General features: G+C 53.5%; 2 protein-coding genes across 9 annotated transcripts in view; both read right to left on the minus strand.

Moving 5' to 3' along the window:
* Positions 1–1,513: 1,513 nt before the first annotated feature.
* Positions 1,514–3,477, minus strand: APOA1 (apolipoprotein A1). The gene is made up of 4 exons (XM_058289029.2): positions 3,385–3,477; positions 3,109–3,171; positions 2,764–2,917; positions 1,514–2,213 (listed from the first exon to the last, which is right to left on the minus strand). Exons 2-4 carry the CDS (start codon positions 3,149–3,151, stop codon positions 1,622–1,624), a joined length of 789 nt encoding a protein of 262 aa, XP_058145012.1. The 5' UTR covers positions 3,152–3,171; positions 3,385–3,477; the 3' UTR covers positions 1,514–1,621.
* Positions 3,478–7,379: 3,902 nt separating this feature from the next.
* Positions 7,380–19,428, minus strand: part of SIK3 (SIK family kinase 3) — a 277,323-nt gene continuing 265,274 nt past the window's right edge. For all 8 annotated transcript variants that reach the window (XM_071212345.1, XM_071212343.1, XM_071212341.1 and 5 more), the window contains 4 exons: positions 12,552–12,715; positions 11,473–11,605; positions 10,422–10,592; positions 7,380–9,527 (listed from right to left, as the gene is read on the minus strand). In XM_071212345.1, the coding sequence (XP_071068446.1) occupies positions 10,435–10,592; positions 11,473–11,605; positions 12,552–12,715 (455 nt within the window). In that variant the 3' untranslated portion in view covers positions 7,380–9,527; positions 10,422–10,434. The remainder of the gene's footprint in view (positions 9,528–10,421; positions 10,593–11,472; positions 11,606–12,551; positions 12,716–19,428) is intronic.

A 19,428-nucleotide genomic window follows, 5' to 3' on the forward strand; every position in this document is an offset into this window, starting at 1 on the left:
CCCCCACTCCTCAGGTGGAGAAACTGAGACCTAGAGAGGTGCAGGCCCTTGCCCAGCATCGCAGAGCCAACGAGGGGCCAGGCCAGGCCTCGGGCGCAGGTCAGCTGCCCTCGTTCCGCTCAGCTGGTGCGGAAGCCCCCTTAGCCTGACAGCAGGGCGGGGGGCGGGGAGGAGGCTCCTTCCCCGGCAGCAGCACAGCCAGCCCCGCCGGTGCCCTCTCCGAGCCGTCTGCCCCCTCTTTGGAAATCCACCTGGGTCTCTCTTCTAGCCCAGCTGAAAACCAGGAGCTCAGCACCCCACATGTGGAAAACGACCCCCAGCCAAACCTGGGCTTGACAAACATTGTAGCTCCGAATGCTTAGGAACTAAGAAAAACCCACTCCATTATCCGGGAGGTTGTTAGGCTGTGGGAGGTGGAGGAAGGCCAGATTAGCTAGTGGCCTGCTCGAGGCCCTGGGAGGAGAGGGCCAGGACGTTTCCAAGAATGCACTGTCCAGCCCTGCGAAGCCACAGGCATGCACGCGGTGACTTATGTACATGGGTGTGCAGAGGGATGTACTTGTGAGAATGCACCCGTGTGCACGTCCACAGGAACTTGAGTGCCTGGTCCCAGCTTCATTGTTAAATATCTGTAGTAATTACGGATGCCTGGGGCCAGCTAGCCCACGCTGCTCATCAGCCTCGGTGAGGAACTCCGCATCTCCAAGCTCTAGCGCCCTCCTCCGTCAAGTGGATTTAATGGCAACCTACCCCGGGACTTCGGAAAGGATGCAGTGACCGACGGTTATGAAAGCACCTTGGAAATAAAGGTGTGCTAATCACCTGCAAGAGGTGGTGATTGTATTTGACTCAGGCCAGAGCTAGCAGAAAGAGGGGGGCGCAGGGCTTGGAGCCCCTGGGTGGGTGGCTGTCTTCCACAGCCGAGCCTGGGTGGCTTTTTCTGGTAGGGTGGACGTGCCCAGAGTGAACGCTGCCCTTGTGACCCAGAGGGAAGCGTTTGTTTCAGTGTATGTTGAATTAGTAAAGGAGGAAGGAGCAAGCCCCCAGCTCTTCATTTGGACCTGCCCAAATCCTTTCATCCCAAGAGCACCTTGGGGCCCATGCCACACCCCTCGGATCCAGGGCCTGGAAGAGGCTGTCACCTGCCCTCTGGAGACAGGGGCCCCTTTCTTCCAAGCAAAGCCAACGTTGACCCTCCTCAGACAGGGCTGCAGGACCTAATTCCTGGGACCCTTGGCATTGGTCACCTGCTGTTTTGTGTGTGGTCCTCTGCTATTTCCTGTTTGGGACATGTTGAGCATGGGACTCCACTACCTCATTCCCACCCCGAGCCCCACCCAGCCAGGCGCCAGCAGGTCCCGCAACTTTAAGGCCCTTAAGAGGCTCCCTCTGAGCCGATGGGCTCCCACTGGCAAATCAACAAAGTCCCTGCCCCTGGCCAAAGCCCCCGGCAGGCTCCCCCAGGCGCCCCCGCCAGCGCCCGGCTCGCCAGGCAAAGAAGCCGCTTCCCAAGTTGGAAAAGTTGGAAATGTTTATTCTAAGAAAGCGCGAGATGGGCAGGGGAAGTCAAGGAGAGGGCCACCCTAGGGTCCGGCAGGCCGCCCCAGCGGCGGTGGGCCCCTCAGCTGGGTTTCAGCTTCTTGGAGGCCTCATCCAGGGCGTTCTGGAAGCTGACCTTGAGGCTCTCCAGCACGGGCAGAAGGCCCTGCCGGAAGTCCTCGAAAGCGGGCTTGGCCTTCTCGCCGAGCTCCCGCAGCTGCTCTGAGGCCTTGGCCTGGTACTGGGCGAGGCTGGCGCCGCCGCCCTCCTTGAGCGCCTCGAGCCGGGCCATCACCCGCTGGCGCAGCTCCTCGCTGTGGGGGCTCAGCTGCGAGCGCAGCAAGTCCACGTAGGTGCGCACGCTGTCGCGCACCTCCTGGCCCAGCTCGCCCAGCTGCCCCTGCAGCTCCTGCAGCTTGTGGCGCGCGTCCTCGCCCAGCGGCGTCACTTTCTGGCGGTACCGCTCCGCCGTCTCCTGCCACTTCTTCTGGAAGTCGTCCAGGTAGGGCTGCATCTTCTGCTTGATCTCCTGCACGTCCTGGCTGAGCTCCTGCCTCAGCCCTGCCGTCTCCTTTTCCAGGTTATCCCAGAACTGCTGGGTCACTGGGCTGAGCTGCTCGCGCAGTTTGGTGACACTGCTGCTGAACGTGTCCCAGTTGTCCAGGAGCTTCAGACTGAAGCGGGAGAGAGGGGCTGAGGGGTGGCCCCCCCGGGGACCCTGGACTCCCCGGGAGCTGGAGGCCCAGCGCCCCAGCTCGCCCGAGCTGGTCAGGGGTGGGGGCAGGCTCTCCACCTAGCTCTTTCCACCTTACCTAGTTCCCCTTCCTGTCCCCGTGTCCCATTCTACAGAGGGACCGAGGCGCAGTGCGGTGCAGACGCCCATGCAAGCTTATGCAGCTGGTGAGAGACAGAGCTGGGCCTGGAGCCCAGGCTTGCCCGTCCCCGGAGCAGGGCCTTTTAAGAAGCACCCCTCTGCGTTTCAAGCCTCCCACCTCTAAGGACAGGCTTCCCTTGAGGAGGGGGCTCGGAATGGAAGGGGCTTGTGGACTTGGAAGCAGGATACGGTACCTGGCTCTGTCCCTTCCTGCTGGATGGCTTGTGGCCAGGCCTGAGGCCCTCCCTCCAGGCTTTCTCCGGGGTCCAGCTCATCAAACTGCAGCCCGGCACCGCCATCGTCCAGGCTCCCCACTGTCCCCCACCCCCACCCCGGGGCTCGGTCCTTACTTGAGCTGCTTCCCTACGGTGGAGCTTTCCAGCTGGGCCACGTAGTCTCTGCCGCTCTCCTTGACAGCATCCAAGTAGATGCCCAGAAAATCCTTCATTCGATCCCAAGGGTCCTGGGGCTCATCTCGCTGCCAGAAGTGCCGAGCCTGGCTCCCTGGGCGGGGGAGAGGGGACACCCCGCTCAGGCCTGCCCCGTGGGACGGGACCTGAGCGGCAGGACCCGGCTGGGAGGCTGGGAGAGAGCAGGCGCGGTGCTGGGGTTAGTGGAAGCCCCGCGCCCGGTGCCCAGGGAGTAGAGGGGCCGCGCCCGGTGTTTGTGGGATCCCCCAGCGTGGGGGCACCTACCGGTCAGGAAGAGCACAGCCAAGGTCAGCGCCACAGCTCTCATCTTGAAGGGACAGGGGTGACCTGTCGGAGAAGAGGGGCCTGGCTGAGGAGAGCCCCTGGCCTTCCCCCACTCCCCATTCCAGCCAGGACAGGGGGAGGGGCGAGAAGCGGGGGAGGGCCCAGGGTCCCCAGGGCCCGGTGGGGGCAGGAGCTGGAGCCAGTGTCCCAAGCCTGAGCCTGGACTGCCTAGAGCCTGGGAGGCCAGGGTCCCTGGGAGGGGGCAGCGGCACTTACCTGCAGCCTCTGTGCACAGCAGCTCTCCCCAGGGCTATTTATGTCGCCCCGCAGGGGCCGAGCCTGGAGGCTGATAAGCCTCGGGGCTGTGCTCAGGTCCTGGCCATGTGGAACTGAGAGTTCAAGGATCAGCTCTGTCCCCTGGGCTGGGCAAATAGAGCGGACAAACAGGAAGCTGCGGGGGCTGCAGGGCCAGGGATCAAGGATCGGAAGGGGGCGGGGTGGGGCGGTGGGGGCCAGGCTCGGGGTTGGTGGTGCCCATCCCCCTCCCACCCGTGGGGGTCAGGGTCAGCGAGGGGGTGGTGCACAATTGTCTATTGTGCCAGTGCCGCAGGGGACGGGAGGGGGGGAAGAAGGACGGAGCCGGCTGGCATTCCTCTGCTCCTCTAGCCGACCCCCCATCCTCCCTGCCCTTGCTCAGGGGAGATGGTTCACGCTGCACCCCTGCCCCTGCCCCTGCCCCTCCCTGCAACGGCAGCAGACATCCCCCCCCCCCGCCCCGACACAGCTCATCCCTGGTCCGAGAGCCCCTGCACACCCCTTTCTCTCTCTGGACACCTGCAACACTCCCCAAATCTGTACATCGGAGGGAACGAATGGGTGGCCCCAGGAGCTTCCTGGGGAGGGGGGGAGCTTGGAGTGGCTCAGTGGTTCCCACCCTGAGAGCCCAGACTGAGGACATTTCAGAGCAAACTCTGGAGACCAACATGGGATTGATAACTTTTAATTTGTCATGTAATAATACTTTCCACCCTCCCAAAAAAAACCTATCTTACCATCTGAGGACCATCTCTTCAAGAAAGAAAAGGCTTTCAGGATAAAGGACAGCTACTGAAGTTGAATGCACGTATTTGAATGGAAACCTCTGGGCAGTGCCCATATTTTTATTTGTGCACACACAGGCGAGAATGGATACCAGCTCTTGGGTGTGGGGGCAAGACCCTGGCTCGGAGAGAGCCCATTTCATTTTGCCTCCTACTTGCTGGAGGATCTTTCCAGTTGTGCTCTGAGTCTCAGCCTTCTATTGGTAAAATGGGACAGGAATACCCCGTTTTCAAGGCGGGGAGAGGACTGTGTGAGATCCTGCCAACGTAATGCGTGCGCTCTGGTATTTGCTCTGCCGCTTTGTAAGGTTTCTTCTGGAATGCCCAAGACCGCCCACACTGGCCTGCTGGCAGAGCCTGAGTCATAGAGCATGTGGATGTCCAAGCCGAGAGGAACTTTGAGATCAACTGCTTCAGCCACTCTGCAGCCCCACCTCGTGTGGACGAGGAAATTGAACAGAGTGGAAGGAATTTGCCCAGTCTCTCGGGGAGTTAGAGGTAGGGCTGGACCTAGAACCCAAGGCCTCTGGACTTGGCCCCCAGGGCAGAGGTGTGCCATGTGCCCTCCTACGCTCTCAGAGCCAGCCTGGTGCCCGGGGCTGCTGGACCCTGGAGAGGCTGGCCCCAGGGCTCCGTGGACTCCGCCTGGCCTCAGGCTGTTCACCTCAGAGAAGGCAGATGCCTGAGGCTGGCGTCTCAGCTTGGTCACTCAGTCACTTGTTAGCTGTAAGACCTTGGCAGGTTACATAAACTCCCCATGCCTGCTTCTTCTTATCAGTTAAACGAAGATATGATAGAATGTGCGTCTCCTAGGGTTATAATAGGGATTACATGTGTGTTGGCAGAATATGCCCCACCCACTCCAGCCATGACCTTGGAGCCTGTGAACATGCTACCTTCCATGGCAACAGCAGGTGGAGAGGTGTGGTTAAGTCAGAGACCTTGAGATGGAGAGAGAATCCTGGTTATCCAGGTGGGCCCAGTATAATCACTAGTCCTTTAAGAGGGAGGCAAGGTGCCCATGGAAGCAGAGGTCGCAGTGCCATGAGCCAAGGGAGGGGGGCAGCCTGGACAAGGGAGGGGGACAGCCTGGACAAGGGAGGGGGGAGCCTGGACAGGGATGGGAGCAGCCTGCACAAGGGAGGGGGGAGCCTGGACAAGCTGGACAAGGCGTGGAGGATTCTCCCCCAGGGCACTGAAAGGAACACGGCCCTTTTGCCACCTTGATTTTAGCCTGGTGAGAAGCATTTTGGTCTTCTGACCTCCAACACTGTAAGATAATAAATTTATGTTGTTTTAAGCCACTAAGTTTGTGGCAATCTGTTATGCAAGCAATAGGAAATGAATACATCACGTATGCAAAACTGTTAGAAGGGTCCCTAGCACTTCGCAAACGGTAGGTCTTCTGTGCACAGTTCTTTAGTGGCCAAAGCACTTTCCCAGGTAACTGTCCCTGTCAGGCTGCCAGAGCAGCTCCTGTCACTGGTTCTGCTGGTGAGAACAGGGCAGCCCGCCGACTGGCTCGCTTGGAGGCGTTGGCTCGATAGGGCCTCAGGAGGCCTGGCTGCCAGCTGCTGGGTGGTCGCCTGTGGGTGGGGCCTCGGGAGGCCTGGCTGCCAGCTGCTGGGTGGTCACCTGTGGGCCTCCGGTAGAGGCCCAGGTGGAGGCACGGGCCTTGGGAAGAGCCTCGGGAAGCCCTGGTGCACTCTCCACTGTCTACCCCTAGAGCGCGTGGTGCAGGCTGGGACTGCATGCTTGGGGGCGGCGGGGTGGGGTGGGGTGGGGGAGAGGTTCTGGCTGAGCAGGGCAGGCAGGAGACATCTCTCCCCTCACCTGCTTTTCCGGCTTGGCAATTCTGTTGCAGCTGTTGGTGAGAGGACCCCAGGTTAGCCCCCAGGGCTGGGCATTATGATCACTGTGCCGCCCAATTCTCTCCTGCCCTCCTGCTCAGGAGACTAAGGCGAGGGCAGAGCTCACCTGCAAGCAGCACGGACAGGGGTCTGGCTCCTTGGGGGGACACACCAGCCCTCTTCCTTGTAGTGGTTGAGTAAGAAAGCTCAAGCTCAGCGATCTCCTGTAGATCCAGGAAACAGCCTGGTTTCCTCCCCAAGCTCATTCTAGCTCTAGCCCAAAGGCACCCTAGCCAATTGAAGGATGGGATGGCACCTATTACAAAAGGTTGTTGAAAGGCATGAGTGTATCACTGTGGTTCGAGCGACATACCTAATTTTTTAAAAGATGTTTTATATCCCCCCCATTGTTTGCACTCACTGTCCGCTGTGTCCATTTGCTGTGTGCCCTGGCTGCTCGTCTTCTCTTTAGAACCGAACCCAGGACCTCCCATGTGGAAGAGAAGCACTCAATCATTTGAACCGCCCCAGCTCCCTGATCCGTTGTCTCTTATTGTCTTTCCTGTCTTTTTTGTTGTGTCATCTTGTTGTGTGAGCTCACCATGCCTGCCCGCCGCACCAGCTCGCCTTCTCCAGAAGGCACCGGGAACCAAACCTGGGGCCTCCCATGTGGTAGACGGAAGCCCAATCACTTGAGTCACATCCTCTTCCCTCACCTATATTAGTGTATGGACTCAAAAGGATTTCTAGAAGCCTTTCTTAAGACCCTTCATGAGAAAGACCTTTCCTGTTCTAAATGATTTCCTGGCTACTTCTTACTGGAAGGCTGATGCACACCCCCCTTTCTCACTATTCTTTCTACAAATGCCGTTAATATACCCAGCTTCAGGAGTTTCTTCATAGAGGTCCTTCAATCAGCTATCCCTTAGCCATGCCTGGGCTCCTGCCGGAAATTCTACCCTGCCTTTTAGAGAGTCCAGGTGTGGAAAAGAGGGGAAATAATAGGAAAAGTCCCCCTTCTATCCCAACACTTACTTGACCATCCTATCAGCAGTCTCACTGGGGTTACCTCGTAAAGGTCCCAGCCTGGGACAACTCTTTGAGAAACTCCTTCCCTCAGCAAACTCGAATGCTCCCTTGTGAAAGGGCAGAGTCTAAGGTGGGTGCCTGGAGACAGTGTGAGTCTGAGTTCAGGCTTCTAGAGAACGCTAGTTTCACAAGGCGGGGTGAGATAATGAATCACCCAAACTCCACCCTAGACCTTTTCTGCCTCTAGTATTTCTAACTTCCACCCACCTGGATGCACAAATAATATATCAACTTAAAATCACAATCAGTATTTTATTTTCTTAATCCCCTACTGTCCAACTAAGTTACTGAGTTGTAAGTACCCTACAAAAAAAGGACTAAAGGTCTTACTGCAACTTGGGTCTGGAGGTTTTTTTTTTTTTTAATCCTTTTTTAGTTCAACATAAATGAGGAAGAAAAGAATACTTCTGACATTTAAAAATAACAGAATTAGGAAAGTATATTCATATACATTCAACATATAACTGCGCATATTGGTTACTACAATACAAAGCAATGATTTCTTTTAAAAAATGTAGTCGCAAGATGGCACGGTTAGTAGGCTCACTGGCTTCCGTCCGGGTGGTTGTTGGAGGGTGGCAATCAGCTCTTCCAGAAATACAGTATCATGTAAACAGAACAGGCTGAGCGTGTGTGGGGTGGGATGGCGTGAGTTAGAGGGACATCAGGGTTGGAATGAGCCCAAACAGAAGCTTTCAGAGCTTTCTTGGTAGCCCCCTTCTGGTGAGCAGCTGGTGGTCCCACCAAGTATGTCTGTGTGGTGGGGGCGGGGTGGGGGTGGGGACTGGGGATCATGGAAATACGGGACAGATCCTGAGAAAGGCCCCTGCGCTACAGAAATCCACTCGAGGGATACTGAGTCCAGGAACTGAGCTGCCAGGATCAGTGGAGCTAGGCAGTCTGCGCGGGGGATCCTGCGGGCCACCTCGGGACGGTCATGCTGGGCCCCTGCTTTATTCTGTGCAAATTCAGGGCGAGAGGCTCGGGGGACCTAGGGTGCTTTTACTCTCCTTTCTTAGAAAAAAGGATCGAGAGTCAGAAGATTTAACATCTCTTCCTGGTTTGGAAGATCAGAAGGAGTCAAACCCAGATCTTCTCGCAGCCCCCAGCCAGCAGAGACGACTTTGGTTTCTAACAGTGAAGAAAAAGAAAGAGAAGGACAAACAGCAGCTAGCCTATATGCACTGCTTCAACAGGGGAAGAGTCCACTACATCTGGCACTGGCACGAGTGAGAACTGGCCACGGTTACAATGTCTACATAAAACATGAACAAAAGGTGCAAGTCACAATTCAGGTAGAACAGAATCTGGTTAAACATTTCTCTTTTAAACAAAAAATTCCTTCTGTCTTTATTTATTAATAATAATAATAATAACAATATCAACATTTTACCCAAAACAATTCCTACATGATCAAGAGTTAAAATAGGGGCTGGGGATGCCCAGGGAGGAGCAGGAGGTTAGGAGAGAAGCGGGACCCAAGGCCACCTCCTATTGTTCTTGCCTGTGACAAAAAGGCCGAAGGGGGAAAGCATATATATATATCATATATAAAAGGAGAAACAGTCCTTTTTACAGCACAATATAAAATGAGACTGAAAGGTGACACAAAAAGCAAAGTGCACCGCTGCTGGGGCTCAGGGCATGGGTAGAGCCAGAGGATGGCAAAAGGCACCCGCCTTCTCAGGGTCGAGGGGCGGAGCCGAGTTCTTCACCAAAGAGGGGACACTCCCGCGGCCGGCCACGCTGAAGCGCTGTGATGGCCCTGGCTGGCGCAGACATGCTTTTCGGTGGGCCCCGGCAGAAGAGACCTCCCCGGGCTCCAGGCTTGGGCTTCTTATTTTCCGATTTGGGCTCTCCAAGTGTCAAAGGCCCCCATGCCTTCCCGTCTCCCTTCCCCAGCCGCTGAGACTCCAGAGGAGGTTAGCCCTCAGCGTCTGCTCCTGCAGGTGGGTGGGGGGGCTTGGGGGCTCTGTGGGCACTGGGGAGGGGGTGGCTCTTAGTCCTCTGGCCTCTGCTTTGCTCTCCTGTCACCAAAAAAAAAAAAAAAAAAAGCGAGAGAAAGAAAAACACCTCCAAAAGAAAACATACCAAAAAAAAAGGGAACACTTAAAAAAAAAAATCAACCCAAATACACCAAATACACCTTCACAAAAGGTGGAGAACATGGATTTCCTGTTTATTTTCCTGGTGACTTGGTCATACAAGCAAACATGGCAAACCCTCTCAGAACCCAAAAGAACAGCACACTATGAGCCAAGTGTGAGGAGAGGAGCCGCGATATGCCGGGGGGAGAGAAACACAAAGGCGATTTGGCGCAATGCTGCTAGATACTGTTGGTTTAAAAAGAGCCTCTTCATTCCCAAGCTGTTCACAAAACCTGAAATAGAGCAGACACGGAGGAGAACTAGTTTGAAAAGAAAGGCACTCAACTATTCCATTGAAAACGTTTTTAAAAATACAACGGGTTTGCTTCTACCTGGGGTATTTAAGAGGCTCTGTTATAGATTTGCCAGAGGGCTTAAGGTCCACCTGACAAAGACTTTTTTTTTTTGAGGTTGTTGGTGTGGGAGGAGTGGGGGCGGGTATATGGGAACCTCATATTTTTTAATGTAACATTTTTTTTATGTATATGTCTTCAAAAAAATACAATTTACAAAAATGATGGGTGGGGGTGGGGAGTGTGGTATATGGGAACCTCTTATGTTTTTTAATGTTTTTTAATGTAATGTTCTTTGTGATCTATTAACTTTAATAAAAAAAAGTTAAAAAACAAAAAGATTTTTCAAAGCCACCCAGTGGTAGCTACTGTGTCCACTGACCCATTTTCTACCACAGGCCTCTCTCTGGAAAGGCTGCCTCTCGTGTCTGCACAGCCAAGAGAAATACGGCTGGAGACGGGCCTTGCCAAATTTCATCCTCCAGGCCTGCGTTCAAGGACCCCCTTCCTTAGGACCCTGGCTGGACGCCACCCCTGTCCTCTGCAGCAGCCCCACGGAGGCCCCGGCACTCAGCACCCAGGCTGGGCCAGGCGTTCTGGGCCCCTTCGCTAAACCCAGGGACTGCGCCCGCCCTTTCTTCTGTCCCTCCCTGCTCCGGCCAAGAACAGCCAGCCCAGAACTTAATGAAAGAGCCGGGGTGGACAGGCCGTGCGGGCAGGCGTGGCCTTGTCAGGCCCAGCGTTCTGGCCACATGAGGGATGGCGCTCCGGATGGGAGCGAGAGCTGGCCCTGGGCCAAAGGGCTGGGGAGGGCCTGGCCAGGGTGACACTCACGCTCCGTCTCTCATTACACGCCTGCCTGTTCCATGCTGAAGGAGACCTCGGGGTGCTTGTAGCTGAGCAGAATGTCCGTAATACACGTGGATGGATAGCAAGAGGAGTTGAAATGCTGGCTGCCGTCGGTCAGGCCTGGGTGCTCGTGCCCTTCCGGGCTCTGCCCACAATCTGCAAGACCGAAGAGAACACGTAGGACTGGCAGGGAGCTAGCTGGGTAGGTGGGCAAGGGGGCGGGGGGAGGGGGCGACCCCCCTGAGCACCCTGAGCACCTGGATTCTCAGTGGACAGCAGGGCCTCCATTTGCTCAGTGGCCTAAGGGCTGGGGGCCAGGATCCTTCCCGTAGTCTTCTCTAAGGGCTCCCTTTCTCCCCTCTTCCTTTCCTCTCTCCCATCCTCAAGTAACTTTCAACTCATGTAGTGTGGAAGAAGATGAGAGAACTGCTCCTTCAGAAAGCCTTATCTCTTCCAGGCGAAGACGCTCATCTTATTGCTAGCAGCTGCTGCTGACTGGGCACTCTGGGTTCTGGGCCCTGGCCACGCGCTTTGCAGGCATCAAGCCAGTTAACCCCGATGGCACAGCCTAGGACAGAGGTTCTACCGCTCCTGCCCCGGGACACATGACGACTCGGGGGCTCAGAAAGGTGCCTGCAGGGCCTGTACAGGGCAGAGCTGATGTTTACCGCAGACCTGCCCTGTCCAAGGACTGTGTTTTATCTGCTATGACGCCCTCCCTCTACCGGCTCTAAGGAGGGGTAGGAGACATTTCCCAGTAAGACACAATGCCCTCTAACTAGAAGCAGAAAACGTATTAAAGAAGGATCTTAACGCTTTGGAAACTGAACTGTGATCTACCCACGCTCAACCGGAAGGCATATGTCCTTTAGGCACACAGGTGCCGTGGAAGGGAGGGGCGACGGGCCACCTGGGGATGCGGGGGCTCTGGCTCCCCCCCAGCTCTCTTCAGAAGGCACAGCAGTCGCTGGTGGGGTGGAGGGAGCCCCCGCCCCCAGAACCTTTCTGCCGTGCCCCATGGCATAAGGCCTCTTACCGCCATTCTCCCCATCCTGAAACTGCTGGCTGCCCATGAGTGAGGACTGACTGAGGACCGCATCCGACATGCGCGCAGAGCTCAGTGCCTTCCCAGCCACGAGACTCATTCCTGGCAAATTATCCAGCTGCACCTGAAGAGACCATTAGGAAAGAAGTAAGGATACCGGACAATGTGACACTCTCAGGTGACCCCTAGAGGCAGCTGGTCCTAAAAAACCTCAGGCAAAGGGCAGCCTAGGGCACCAATCGCCAGCAGCACCAGCCCAGGCTCCCCTCCTCCGCAAGCCCATCCAAAGGGCGACGCTGCAATGGTGGCAGCGTGGGGACAGGGCCTCAGCCTTTGCCCGGGGGAGCAGGGCTGTGCGTGTGCGCATGTGAGACACGGTGGGGAGGGGGTGGTAGTGAATCTTGGCTATAGGTAGATCCCCTGACATCTATCTGACCTTTTAAAACCAGGTTTCTGACCCCATTCCCACCAGGAGTTCAAAAGAACTCTGTGATGTCGGAAATGTTCTGTAACTACTCTGTCCAAAATGGTAGCCACTAACCACATGGAGCTACTGAGCACTTGAAAAGTGACTAGTGTGAACGAGGAACTACATTTTAAATTGTATTTACTTTTAATGATGTGGAGCTTAATTTAAATAGCCCCATGGGGCTAGATGTTGGAGTGCTAGGGGTGAGGGCTCTAGGTGAGCCAAGCTTTGCTGAGCCTGATCTAGCCCTTTTATCTGAATAGGTTCAGTGTACGTGCCAGAAAACTAACCAGAGTCCAGTGATCATTTGCTAGGGCTTGAGTGTAGAATGTTTGGGTCGAAGTTTAATAACCAATACACACCAGGGAATAGAAGGCAACTATTTTTGATTCCTCGGTCTAAAATTTGGCTTAGTGGTTTCACTGTGAATTCTGCTAGAGTTAAGGCTGGTCTGTTAGCGTGAGACAGAGATGCTCCCACAGTTCCCAGGGGTGCTGGACTTTGATGGAGAAAAGGAGTAGATGCTGGGCCACATTACTATTTTTGCTTTCAAGGTTGGGACCGTAGTACCCCCTTGAGAAGCAGAAGGGGACCGACATACGTAAGCATCGTCACTGTTCTGGATCGTGTGGTGTCTCTGGAGGGCCCGGGGCCTGTGGTGCTCACTGACCGAATGGCGTGCTGGGTACCCGAGCCCGCTGGGATCAGGCAATTCCATTGCTTGTCCTGGAGAACTTCTATCCATGCAGTTCCCTATGACAGACTCTGAAAAGACAGAGCAAAAGAGGTCAGAAGACCGAGGGTTTCTCCCAGCAATGCAAGCTCCTACCAAATAAATGTCTTGCAAGGAACAATGAGTGATGGCGAGGACCAGCATGTGTGCCAATTGCCAGTCCTTGGCCAGCTGATGATGGTACTTAGAGGATGGGCTGGCCTGCTGGCACAGAATCCTACAAGTAGGATCCCCTTTATGGGGGAGCATACCCTTAGGAAACAAATCCCACATTATCGGGGGTTGGCTGGATCACACTGGACCCTTTTCCTTTTTCTTCATTTCTCTATTGACTTGATAGTGCTATCTGCCCACACCTAGAGGCACACAGAACCCATGCCGAAAGCTTTTAGGAGTCCCTAGCCTGGGAGGCCGGCCTCATTCTGTGGATGCCTCCTCTCCCCTTCCGTGGCTTCCACCTCAGGGGACCATCCCATTCTTCAACGTTTCCTACTTCTCTAACTGCTGTGCCCAGCTGCTCCCATGGCTCCCCACTTTTTCTATCTTTGACTTCTCTACCCCCTGCCCCACTTACTTTGGCAGTATCGTCACTTTTCATGCCTTGGTATGAAGGATTGTTGAAAGGCCTAAAGGTTCTTTTAAGCACCAGATCCATTATTCCACCTCTCCACCAGCTATCTTTCTCTGGCTATACAACTAACATGTCCAACTCCAAACTCACAACTCTCTCCTTCAGACATCCTTATTTTGGTGCCTCATTTTCCTGATCCTCCAGCAGGGGTTCTCGGGGTCACTGATGATTTCTCACTCCTGATCCCGTGTGTCAGCTTGAAATCTGAAGAATCTACCTCTGTGATGTTGGTCACTTGAGGCCTTTCCGATCTTGCTGCTTCCGCCGAGGCCCTTTTACCTCTGGCTGAGTGATTACGACCATCTCCTATTCACTCCCCACCCCCACCACACTTCGAAGAGAAATCTTTCTATAGGGTAGCCCAAACACTTTCTTTTCACACTGCTGTCCCAGCCTGCCCGCCAACCAACACCACATACTACTCTCCTCTGCACGTCCTCAGCTCTGGTTAAAGTGGACCACCCACGGAAGTGGCTGTGGCTCAAGCAATTGTGCTCTCGTTTACCATATGGAGGACCCAGGTTCAATCCCCGGGACCTCCCGGTGAAAAAAGAAAAAAGGAGCCCCAGACCTGCATGGTGCAGAGGCGCAGGCCCCCGCATACGGCAGAGCGACGCACCAAAAAGATGACGATGCCACCAGACAGACCCACCTCCTCCCCACCTGGTCACAAGTCTCTGCCTTCTCTCCCACTGTTCCCTCTACCTGGCAATGCCTGGTTCTTCTGTCCCCATTCCTGTCAGTTCAAAGCAGCTCATCCACCTAGTCTACCTCAAATGTTATCTTCTTTATGAAACTGCCCTTCTCTCAAACAGAAAGAGCGCCTTTCTTCCTTTAAACGTCAGAAGACCTTATTTCTTAGACTCTTAGAGCTAACATCACCCCCGGTGCCATGTTCAATTGTGTACTTGTCTTAGTCGTTCCTCTGTCAAGGCGAAAGCAGTATTTTATGAGCTCTGCAAGCCTCCAGTGTGCAGGAACACTATCTTCCCCAGGGGTATTTAATAAGGACCCCTGTCTTTGATTAGTATTCTATCAAAGTCAGGACTGGATTTTGGAGGGAAGAGGAGTTCAAGAGGTCAAGAAGGATGTCAGGGCCACAGCCAAGATGCTGGCTCCCAGAAGCGTGCTTGGCTCGTCCTTAGGAGACTGTGGCCTGGGGAGATGTTTTATTTGTTTGGTTGGTTTTTAAAGGCACCTGGGCAACTACCGGGCCTATCTCCTGATAAGCCGACCCATGTCAAGAGCAAGTTTTTATATTTATTTTTTTTATTCTTATCAGACAACAGAGACTTGAAACTACCTGTGCCATCTCAATATCTGTTTGAACATGAAAGCAGCATGCACTGCTTGAGAGCTACACATTCCAATGGCCATGTCCCTAGAACAGTCAGGGTGAGGTCTGGACTTCGGAGCTGAGGCAGGACAGCAAGGGAGGGGAACTATCTGACATGCACGTTGCTAGATGTGGAAAAGCGGGGGGGGGGGGGGGGGGGAGCTTCCCAACTACCAAAGAGGAAGGTAAGTGAGAAATCTTTTGCAAGTTCTCTGAGCAAAAACATGAAAAGAATGACCAGAGGCCAACTATTTTGCTACTGAGTACTAAAAGCCAGCAGAGAACGTGGTAAGAGAGAGCCTCCGCCAGGGCTCGCTCGGTGGGGTAGTTCACCTGTCTTACCCACCGGCCCCGTTCCCCTCGGTGGGCACAGCTCACAACTCATGGTCTGGCCCCAGGGCCAAGCAAAACGCACCGGCAGGAAGTGGTGCAATGCTGGCCCTGTGGCACGAGGACCTGGCGGCCTGTTCTGCTTTGCCAAGAAGCAGAAAGTTGCTTCTTGTTCTTTTCAAAGTAATTGCTAGTGCCTGTTTTCTCTTCTTTGATAGCTACCACTCAAGTCCTTGGGGTTCTTTTCCCCCCAAGCCTGACTATGGAGTTGGATACAAATCCCATCAGTCCAACCCATCTCCTTGCACCCTCCAGAGACAAACCTGAGGCCTTTCCTCTTCACGGGTGTTTAAAGAATCATTATCAAACACGAAATGGCAAAACTAACAAATGGACACAGCCCTGGGCGTTGGCATTTAGTTCTGCCCACCTCTTCCAGAAACCTCACTGTTTGATCTGTTAAGTCTTCTTTTCCCTTTATTTTTTCATTCCTGAGAACAGGTTTCTCTAAACCCAGCCACCACCCTCCTTTCGGCTCTGCCTGCATAGGTGCTGTCCCTCCTTGACTGCTCTTCCTAGCTCTTCCTACGCCTGGTGCCAGGACACCAGAGAGTGCCTCCACGACAGACCCAGCCGTCACTTGACAAGTCACATGGCCAGCCTTCCTGACTTCCTTGGAGTTGGGCCAAGTGGTCACGAGCACAAGCTCTGGGGTGGGCCCTGGCTGCACTGCCACCTGGAGAGGGAGTTCAGGCAAGCCTCCACTTCCCTGGTCCTCAGCTGATCTGTAAAACAGGACCTACTCCACAGGCAGGCAAAGTACTCAGGAGCTTGGCATATTGTAAGGGCTAGGTGAAAACTATTGTTTACCTTCATTCCAGACATGTTAGTTCTGAGCAGTTAAGAGCCTAACGAACTAGTCAACAAAAACAAACAGGGAAACTGAGTTTATCCAGAGCCCTACTTCAGAATGAGGAGGACAATTTACTCCTATGTAAGTAAACAAATGAATTACTGAAACTTTAATTTTCAGAGAAGATGATGAGAAAATTGAGTTAAAAACCAGATGAAAAAGGAGAGTAACAAAGCTGTGCTCTGCTCAAGTTTCAATATCATCAGTTTGTCAAACACCTGGAAGGACTAGCATCTTTGTTTTTTTTTTGCGTGGCAAGTGTAGAATGGGAGGTGAGGAGGCATAAAGGAAAAAATGTAAGATGAGGAAGTCAGAAAATTTGTAGTCAGGACCCAGCTCCATCATCAACCAAGTGTATGACCTTATGTCCTTGGATAAGTCATTTAACCTCTCCTAACCTACAAAATAAAGGTTGTTTGGGGGCTAAAAAAGATAATGCATGTGAGAGTCCATAAATTGTAAATGACTCTAAAAGTAAAGTGCTGTTTTCAGTAAGAACACTGACTGCAGAGTCTAGACTTCCTTTGTGACTCTACAGATCAGGCCTCCCGGCAGGTGGAGTGCAAGTAGACCAACCCACTGCAGCACGCAGGCACGGCAGACTCAGGCTCAAACCTTGGGCACTCTTTCAGCCATTCAGTAGCTGAGGAACTGCCCAGCTCACCAAAAGATATTTAAGTAACGGGGAGAAGTGACTTCTGAGAGCAGCCTGCTCAGGTATTTGCCAAAGTAAAGCCACAAAACAGAGGGTGGGACGATCATCCCATCGCCCAAGGGAACAAAAGGGACACAACCCCCACCCCCAATCCAGGGGAACTGTGGGGCAGCTTGCACAACTCCCTATTGAATCTGTCAATGTTGACTCTCCTTACTCATTTACTGGGTTTAAAGAGAAATGCCATGTGTGCCTACCCTCGTCCAGGCTCAGGCTGTCATCGTTTTTCTCCTCTGCCAAGCCTGATGGCCGCGTGTACTGCTGAGGCTGACGGAGCATGGCGCACAAAGGATGTGGTCTCTTTTGAGGGTTCAAGTTGGTAAACTCACTGTGTAAGCTGGTTAGGCTGTTGTACTTACTTATTTGCAAAGTAAAACATCAAGTGCACATAAAGGAAGATAAATCTTAGTTTTACGTCTAGAGCGGCAGACAGGGCGGTTACAGGCAGCAGCACGGGCGTGTATAGGCCTAAAACTTCTACACCATGAAACAAGACGCACGGCCGACCGCCTGCCCAGTGCTCTGGCAGTGCCTGGCCCCAGGCTGGTGGTGGCGCAGGCACACTGATGGCTTTTGATTTTCCTGGACTTAAACCAGCAATCCCTGTCCATCCGCCTTTAAGGCATCTGAGGAAGCTCACACTAGCGATACTCGTGAATTACCCTCTCTTAGCCCTCACTGCACAGCACCTCACGGTAAAGCTCCCTGGGAGCCTGTCTTACCTCCCCTCACTGAGCATATGCTCCCTGAGGAAAGCGCCCGTCTTTTCATCCTCGCTTTCTCCACAGCACGTATTTGTTCAATAAACACTGAATTTGCTCTTTCATGGAACTAAGAGTTCAGGTGTTGGGGGACTGGTAACTCTACAGAGATGGAAGTAGCATTAAAGGAAAGACCAGGCAGTCCTCTCTCCCCAAAGAGATAAGCACCTTGGGCTCCCTGCCCGCCTCGGCTGCAGGGTGGTAGGGCACAGCACCATAAACCTTTCGGCAAAAGCACAGCAAATTACCTTCTGATCTATTGTTAAGGGAGGTTCCAAGGTAGAAAAAGAACAGATCACGTCAAATTACAGCCAGAAGATGACTATGGAGCCTCCGTTTCTACTATAAAGGGTATTATAACACACGCTTCCCAGGCGGAGGTGAAAAATAAATGGGCAACAGAGCTGGAGCACCAAGCACGGTGCTTGCCACGAGCAGACATACTGCAAACACGAAATCCATTCTCCTTTCCTTGGTAGGTGGGGAGCACTGAGCTCGACAGGCCTCATTACCCGAGGATGAGATGGAGAGGTGCCCCACAGAGCCATGGTCACAGGGCAAGCTCGAGCTGTTTATGGAAGGACGATGGGGACTCCTCCGAATAGGAAATTGTTTTAAGCACACAGATGTACACACCTGAGGGACAGAGAGAGCTACTCAGGGGATTCAACTCAGGCAGCATGAGGCTTCGCCAGGCCATTAATTTCTCTGTTGTATTATTTCACTACAGTGGATTCTAAATTCACACAGTAATAAACATGTGGCTTTATTTGTTCAAGATAATTGCACATGTGGTTCTTAAAGTCACAAAACAGGAATAGATGCTGGAAAGGTGTAAGGTGAATACTATTCAAGTAAGAAAGGCATGCTCTGTGGCTAACTTTAAGGGGCCTTTTAGAGTGAACTGGATGTAAAGAAGAAAGAACAAGCTTTCCAGGGCAATGGCAAGCAGTAGGAGCTTCTAGAAAAGCAACTATCTAAGGCCAGACAGAAAAGATGAAAGAATATTGGCAAAACTTACAGTGAGGCTTCCAAGATAGGGTAGTTTTGAACGGAAACCTTCAGGGTCATCCTTATGGCCGGACTCTTCTGGAAACCAGAAGAGATGTTTGTGGGGGGTGGTGGTGGCGATGGCAGTGGAGGGAAAGAAGGAGGGAGAAGGAAGAGGGAGGAGAGAACCGAGGGTGGTAACTCAGCGAGAGCAAGAAGTAGGATGGATTTGTCAGCAGAACCACAACCAAGAGGCCTAGCCCCAAGTGAAGGTCTTAAGCCTAAAGGATGGGGCAGGAGAGGCAGACTGAAAGGGCTCCACTGGATTTTAAAACTGCCAAGTGAACTGAGCACATGGCTCCATTCTTATCCACCCCAGCTGGATCTAGCCCAGACTCTTCATTTCTGAAAACCTCTGCCCTTTGCTCCTGCTAAATACTTCACGTACACTACATTTCTAATCAACCAAGCCTGCACGCTTTCCCCAAAAACACCCCTGAGAGAGTCTTACCCGCTGGTCTTCCCTTATGCTTCTCCCCCTCCCCAGAGTCCACTTCTCACCTAAATCCAAATGGCAAAACCTGTGTGCCCGTCAAGAGCCAGCCCCAAAGCCACGTGTTGCCAGACACCTGCTCCGGGAAGCAGCTGTGGCTCAACTGATAGAGTGTCCGCCTACCACATGGAGGGTCCAGGGTTTGATCCCCAGGGCTCCTGACCCGTGTGGTGAGCTGGCCCACGTGCAGTGCTGCTGCTGCATGCAAGGAGTGCCGTGCCACACAGGGGCGTCCCCATGTAGGGGTCCCCCACGAGCAAGGAGTGTGCCCCTCAAGGAGAGCCACCCTGCATGAAAAAAGAGCAGCCCATCCAGGAGTGGCGCCGCACATATGGAGAGCTGACGCAAGGTGACATAACACAAAGAGAAGCAGTTTCCCAATGCCACAGGATAATGCAAATGGACGCAGAAGAACACAAAATGAATGAAAACAGCCCACAACAGGGGAGGAAGGGGAGAGGAATAAATAAAAATAAATCTTAAAAAAAAAAGAAACCTGCTTCATTTCTCTGGTTT

This window comes from Dasypus novemcinctus, chromosome 27 (assembly GCF_030445035.2).
Source record: "Dasypus novemcinctus isolate mDasNov1 chromosome 27, mDasNov1.1.hap2, whole genome shotgun sequence".
NCBI lineage: Eukaryota > Metazoa > Chordata > Mammalia > Cingulata > Dasypodidae > Dasypus > Dasypus novemcinctus.

What these genes read in the sequence shown, in the direction of transcription:
- APOA1 (XM_058289029.2), bottom strand. Translation starts at nt 3,151, where the DNA reads ATGAGAGCTGTGGCGCTGACCTTGGCTGTGCTCTTCCTGACCG. An exon ending in GGCTGTGCTCTTCCTGACCG is followed by an intron (nt 2,918 to 3,108) that starts GTAGGTGCCCCC and finishes TCCCCCGCCCAG; the next exon opens with GGAGCCAGGCTCGGCACTTC. An exon ending in ACCGTAGGGAAGCAGCTCAA is followed by an intron (nt 2,214 to 2,763) that starts GTAAGGACCGAG and finishes CTCCCGCTTCAG; the next exon opens with TCTGAAGCTCCTGGACAACT.